At 42.5% G+C, this 6,939-nt stretch overlaps 1 protein-coding gene across 1 annotated transcript; it reads left to right on the forward strand.

The window, feature by feature from the left end:
* Positions 1-442: 442 nt before the first annotated feature.
* Positions 443-6,693, forward strand: LOC129820132 (transformer-2 protein homolog alpha-like). The gene is made up of 9 exons (XM_055877045.1): positions 443-786; positions 2,408-2,535; positions 2,692-2,836; positions 3,323-3,382; positions 3,657-3,845; positions 5,105-5,220; positions 5,501-5,701; positions 5,925-5,995; positions 6,126-6,693. Exons 1-9 carry the CDS (start codon positions 751-753, stop codon positions 6,134-6,136), a joined length of 957 nt encoding a protein of 318 aa, XP_055733020.1. The 5' UTR covers positions 443-750; the 3' UTR covers positions 6,137-6,693.
* Positions 6,694-6,939: the final 246 nt, after the last annotated feature.

A 6,939-nucleotide genomic window follows, 5' to 3' on the forward strand; every position in this document is an offset into this window, starting at 1 on the left:
TCGAATATTTTAGAAAGGCAGGGCAGAATGGATATAGGTCTATAACAGTTTGTGGATCTCAGACGATATGAAAGAGAGGTTGAATAGGCTAGTAATAGGAGTTGCAACAATTTCGGCGGATACTTTTAGAAAGAGAGGGTCCTGATTGTCTAGCCCAGCTGATTTGTAAGGAACCAGATTTTGCCACTCTTTCAGAACATCAGCTGTCTGGATTTGGGTGAAGGATAATCGATCATTGTTATCAATTATCGTAGATCATATTTTCCTATTTCATGGGTTTTGTATTCACAAAGCAGTTGATCAACTGAGAGACAAATAGCCATGGCTGGGTATGGGTGGTCAGTATCCAACAATGTTCATATGGCAAATGGGTGGAGTTACAATGGCTTATTGGGGTACACATGTTTGGGGACCCTCTGGGTCATACAGAAATGGCCAGGAACACTATTGTAATACCTTAGCTACATCTGGTCAAGAATCTTAGTTTGTTATTCAGACATAGGCCTACAAGATCTGCATTTGAATTGAATCAATAAATGGATGGACTATGGAACCTTAGTATAAAGCAGGCGTGGCAGGAATCAAGATGACGTCGGCACAAAATCTGCAGTTGATAAACAAACTAAAAACTGCCGTCCTCCTCCGCCATCTTCCACCACGAGAAAGAGCAGAGAAGCGCAAAGGAGGACGCTGTATTTTGTCTGAAAACGTTAGCTAGCTCACTAGCTATATCGTTAATCTCTTTGCAAAATGAGTGACATTGAGGATGGAAACTTCGATGGACGAGTAAGTATTAGCGTTGCAACGGAAACCAAAACAATGTTCTATCTTTCCTCCCTTGCTGACATACAGTACTCTAGCTAGCTAACTAACAGGGTAAGTTAATAACTAGCTACCTTTGTTAGCAACGTTGTTGCAAGCTAGCTTAGCATGCTAATTAGCGGTTTGAGCAGCTAACGTTAATTAACGCAACCAAATTCGTAATTTTAAAAAGGTAGCAAGATAGAAACACAATGTTGTAAACTTACTAGGATACACTGGTTAGTTACTGTTAGCTAGTATAGTAGTAGCTACGCAACGTTACCTTTCGCTAGTTGCCAGCCGAACAATACAAGAACAGCTACGTCGCAAGCTTGTTAGGTGACGTTCACTTTTCTAGCTAGCTAACTGCCTAATGTTATCGCTATCTTTGGTTATCGTACATGACGCTACCCGTAGCATAAACATAACGTTATGCACATGACACAGAAACGAGCGAGTTCGCTATTCGATAGTTCTCAGGTAAGGTTGGTGCCTTTGTCGTACCAGTTGCAGTCAGGCAATCTGAGTTTCAAGCCACTCTTGCTTTCCTGTTTACAACAATCTTTCATTATAATCCTGTAGCTAAATAAATTAGCGGTCAAAGTAACGTAACATCTCACATCGTAGCTAATGATGAGAGTGAAACCATTTTCTAAAGTCCTCTCACAATGTTCACTTACTCAGTGTTATGCTGCAACAGTGTATTACAATGTTGCTCTATTGAAAAGTTGTACTCATCACTAAACCCTTCTGAGATGAAGGGTAATAACTAAACAACTTTTGCAAGTATAGTTTGTCCTGCTATACTAGAGATACTGTAGACATTCATTATTTCACGAAATATTTTAAATTTTTCTATAAATTCATGATCTTTAATTCTATTGAATGTTCTTTTTTCATTAAGGTTATTGATCGTGAAGGATTTGAAGAGTTTTATCCAAGAATGTGGAAGAAAATATCCAACAATAAACGAAGGCTTTTTTGAAAAACAGTTACAGAGCAGAACATAGAAGTGGGAAGGGGAAAATGAATGAAACTGGAAGATTGGTGGTCAGATATAGAAGCGCTTGCAGTGTGTATGGCTAAAGGTGAAAATGGTTTCTATTTGGGGAAGAGAGAACCCGGAATCAGAAAATGAAAATGGAAAAAAGAAGAACGGCGAAGAACAGTAGAATTCCTGAGAGAAGGAAGTAGAGTATATAAAGAATCTGAAAGAATGAATGTATCCCTAGGTTAAGTAAATGTACAGTATATGTTCCAAGTGTCTTTACACTACTATGCTCCATTTCTATAGTTTAAAAATGCATGATGACTTTAGTTTGACCCAGGTAGAAGAAATGAGACATGGGATATGTTAACATTATGACAGGGTTCTAGCATATTATTAATCCAAGTGAAGGAGTTTTTTTTTTTTACGTTTAAAAAAAAAAATCTTCTCTATCATATGTAATAGACATGGTGGAGCGCTAACACTTTCCTCCACGGTGTATGAGGTCTAGTGGTTTATGTCTGGCTTTGAAAAGTTGCTTGTGTGTGTTCCTTCTGAGTAATGTGTGTTTTAAGTATAAGAGGGGGCCTCTTTAACACGTGGGTACTGTAACATTAGGGCTCTCGCTCCCCATCCAAATCGGACCGTGGCAGTCCTGTCCGGGTCAAGTCAGAGAGCAGATCCGGCTCCGCAAGCCCATCCAGGGCCGCCAAACACTCAGAGTCTCGGTCCCGCTCTAAGTCCAGGTGAGTCTGTCCTCCTGTTATTTCTCTTAGCAGAAATAACTAATTGATTTCCATTCTATTTGTGAAGAGTGATGTGGGTTAAGTTGACAATTCTCTTGCTCTCCTCATTCCCTCATTCCTTCCTATGGCCCTCTCTCTCCTCCAACCTCTCTCCAGGTCTCACTCTCGGAGGCACTCCAACCGCAGGTACAGCCGCTCTCGCTCCCCCTCCAACCGGAAGAAGTCCCGTTCCTACAGCCCGGAATACCGGAAGAAGAAGAGCCAGAGCGAGTCACCTAACCGCCGCCATACCAGCAGCAGAGTGAGTGTCACATTGCTGACAGGTCAAAGGTCAGGGTCTGACTGCTGATGAAGTAGAGCAGTACTTCCCAACCCTCTCCTTGGTAACCACCAGATGTTTCACATATTTATTGTAATCCTAAATTGTCACATCTGGTTCAACTAGTCATGGGCTTGATTATTAGTTAACTAGTTAAAGCAAGTGTTCCAGTTTTTACAATGTGAAACATGATGGTTACCAAGAAGAGGGGTGGGAAACCCTGTGGTGGAGGAACAGCTCACTATGGTATAGAAAATACCAAATTGTCACATTTGTTAAGGGCTTACAGCTGCTGTATGTAATTGTGGAACTTTATTAGATGTGTGTACAGTGATTTGTAGGTAGTGTTAATTTACAGCTCAGTGTGGTATAGAAAATACCAAAGCTGTATTGTCTGTTACAGGAAACAGAATGCTGTGACTTATTTAATAACCCTTTTATTAACCCTCCCTCTCTTTATGTCAATAGAGCCATGACTTCAGAAAAGAGACATTCGGTCAGGGAGCAGGAGGTGATGAGGATGCCAGGGTATGTAGACAATCTTACCTTCTATCTTCTACATTAGAAGAGCACTGGAGTATTTTAATGTGAAGGGGGGCCTCCACATGCAAATCCTGGGGTCTAGCAGTAACGCTCCTGAATACCGTCACATGTATGACTCTCAGATTGGGGGTTGTGTGTAAGTGAGCGAGCGGGACTGAGGCAATGAGTGATTTACAGGTAACTCACATGCTACTCCCAGTGGCTGGTAATCTACTTGTTCCTATCAGCTACTGTGAAATCTGACCCCTTTGACCTCCAGGCGAACCCTGACCCCAACCAGTGCCTGGGGGTGTTTGGGCTGAGCCTGTACACCACGGAGAAGGACCTGAGGGAAGTGTTTGGCCGGTATGGCCCGCTGGCCGGGGTTAACGTGGTGTATGACCAGCGCACCGGGCGCTCCCGCGGCTTTGCATTTGTCTACTTCAAGAGGATTGACGACTCCAAGGAGGTATGGAACAAACGTAGCAGTCTGGGCCTCTTTCGTAATTTGTCTTTCCTCGATTATTGCATCCTCTCCTTGCTCCTCAACCTATTTTAAAAATGTTTTTAATTAACCTTTATTTAACTAGGCAAGTCAGTTAAGAACAAGTTATTATTCACAATGATGGCCTAGGAACAGTGGGTTAACTGCTTTGTTCACGGGCAGTATGACAGATTTTTACCATGTCAGCTCGGGGATTCGATCTAGCAACCTTTCGGTTACTGGCCCAACACTCTAACCACTAGGCTACCTGCCTTCCCTATTGGAGTAAAAGTTCTAAATCCCTGCCCTCAAACCGTCTTGTCCAATGGGTTTTAATAATGATGACAGGAAAGGGGAATCTAGGAAAGATTCATTGAGAGAGTGTTTGGGGAAAAAGTTGATGTATTATTCAGAACCAATTTTATCGTCATAAGAAGTGTTGTTGATCATTGGGTAATACCTAAGAATCGATGGTAACTTGTGGTGTCAAACGCCCTATTCCTCAACCTTGAATATCTAAAAGGTTCAAGATCCTGTTCATTTGCTAATTCATCTTGAACAATTGATATTGTCCACTGCCTAGTCTATGCGTTAGCTTTCATATTGTATCTGTTGTGTTAGGTGTGACTACTCATAAGCACCACCAGGTGTCAGGCTTGCCACTCAAAGTTCGCTGTGGTACCAGTCGCACGGAACTCTTCACTGTAATGAAGGTTCCTAACCCAGAAGCCCTACATCGCAAGAGTTTGAGGATTGCTCGCGAAGCAGACTCGGCAGACAGGGTTTGAGAAGTCATTCTTCCTTAATTTTCTTGCAATCTAAAGGCACACCTTGGATATGCGCCAATGTCTTAAGTAACTGAACATGTTACTCCAACCTCATGACAGTGACAACTTTATATCGAAGGAATGCCTTTGATTTGAAGGCCTGCACATGTGCAGTTCGGTGTGATACATTAGACCCGATGATGTGTTTCTGCATATGAGCTTAGCTAGCCAACGTCACCATGACATCGTCTGCAAACGTGATCTGGGATTTCTATCGGAGAAGCAGTTTCAACGGCTGTGTTGGGACAGTGCAAGTCGTGCTCAGTATGCGCACGCATTATACCATGTCTTTACCCTTCACCCCAAAACTATCCCTGGGCAAGTAGAACCCAGAGTTGAGATGGCGAGAAGCTCATTTTCAGAGTAACTGATTTTAAGCTCCTATCATTTGGTTACTTGTCTCTTTTTTTCCTCTAGGCGATGGAGCGTGCCAACGGTATGGAGCTGGACGGGAGACGTATCAGAGTGGACTTTTCCATTACCAAGAGGGCCCACACCCCTACGCCTGGCATCTACATGGGCCGACCCACACAGTAAGTATAGGATGGTTAATCTCTGCTCATTGTGTGATTTTACAGATGTCTTGCTGCCAGTCTCCTGTGATTATTGTCTGTTTTTTCTTACTTGGATGTCGTTGAGTGAAGTAATGATACTGGGAGATAGTATTACTTAGCTTATTGGTAGTTATGGGCTGTGTCTGAAATGGCACCCTGTCCCCTATATAGGGAACCTGGTGCCATATCGGATACAGCCAGGGATTGTTTTAGGGAATCTTGTAACTCTCAGTAAACATGAACTTGTCCCTTTCCTCAGAAATGATGGTGGTGGTGGTGGTGGAGGTGGAGGAGAGCGAAACAGTGGCAGCAGTGGTGGAGGGAGGAGGGGTCGGGACTCGTACGACCGATACGACGATCGACGGGGCGGCTACGACCGTGGATATGACCGTGGATACGATCGGGGAGACCGAGGTGGAGACCGGGGATATGACAGATATGACGAGTACGACAAGTACAGGTGAGTTATACTCAGGATGTTGACTTTATTCTATAGATTCACATTGGAGATAACCTCAAGTAGCTACGAATATATTTGGAATAAATAAATCTAGTGCTAACTCAACATTGCTGGTGTTCATGTTAAATTTGAGGGGATGAATGGGGTTACTTGTCCAATGCTGGCTGATATTGTGAGTTATTCCTTCTTATGCTAGTGTACATCTTTGTTCTCTCGCTCTTAGTCGCAGGCGCTCTCCCTCTCCCTACTACAGTCGATACAGGTCACGTTCCAGGTCTCGCTCATACAGCCCACGTAAGTACACACACGTGCGCTGTTCCCACACAAACACCTCAACAGCTTTTGTAAAAAATTTAAACCATTCTCTGGTGTTTGATGTCTGAGAGAGCCTTAGACACTAACATGCATAATTGTCTCTTTGCAGGACGATACTAGCAAACTTCCATCAATATTAAGTTTTCCTTTTCTTCGTGACCCACATTGGAACGGAACCGTTTGGGAGCGTTGTCAAGCTAACTAAAGTGTTTATCAACAGACAAAATCTCCTCTGACTTCGCACGAATGTCAGAGTTCGGACGGAGAGTTAGTCGTTTGTTTACGTGCTGTAGATGTCTTCATTTTTTTAACTTTTCGATGCATCCATGTCGTGTTTGCTAAAGACCTAGGGGGTGGTAATGAAACTCATTGAGCCTGTTTTGAGTATCTTTAAAACGTACCCTTCTCCATCACTGAACTGTAAGTGACTGTATAAGTGGAAGCATGGTATACATTTTATTGCTTTCACCAATCCAGCCTTGACAGATCAGTGATTACCTCAACGGAAGAAAGGATGTATTTAATATTCAAAGTATTCAAACAGGCTCTTTGGTTTTAGTAGGAGGAAATGTATCAGTGGATTGAGAAGGGTCTTTGAGTTGGGTGTTTGTCGGGATACCTCCGGAGATTTTTATTTTGATGTATGATTTTTATGGAAATAAAAACCCAAATCTTGATGTGTGATGGTGATTGAGCTTGATTCTGATATGTAAGTGAAGCCGTAGGGGAACCACTAAAAAATGTCTCATAGATATGCATTAGTCACTACAGATGTTTATATTGATATTAAGAACATCTAGACCACAGTCCACATCCTAATCAACATGCATACAAATTCAAATATCTTCTGTGGAGAAATACCAAAACCCACACAAGATTTATGTTTTCCTGTTGGAGCAACAGAAATGTGATAACATGCGAAA

Source organism: Salvelinus fontinalis, chromosome 22 (genome assembly GCF_029448725.1).
Source record: "Salvelinus fontinalis isolate EN_2023a chromosome 22, ASM2944872v1, whole genome shotgun sequence".
Classification (NCBI taxonomy): domain Eukaryota; kingdom Metazoa; phylum Chordata; class Actinopteri; order Salmoniformes; family Salmonidae; genus Salvelinus; species Salvelinus fontinalis.

Coding starts and splice junctions, on each gene's coding strand:
- LOC129820132 (XM_055877045.1), top strand. CDS start 751: ATGAGTGACATTGAGGATGGAAACTTCGATGGACGA. Junction 2,536..2,691: donor CGGTCCCGCTCTAAGTCCAG/GTGAGTCTGTCC, acceptor ACCTCTCTCCAG/GTCTCACTCTCGGAGGCACT. Junction 3,383..3,656: donor GAGGTGATGAGGATGCCAGG/GTATGTAGACAA, acceptor TTTGACCTCCAG/GCGAACCCTGACCCCAACCA.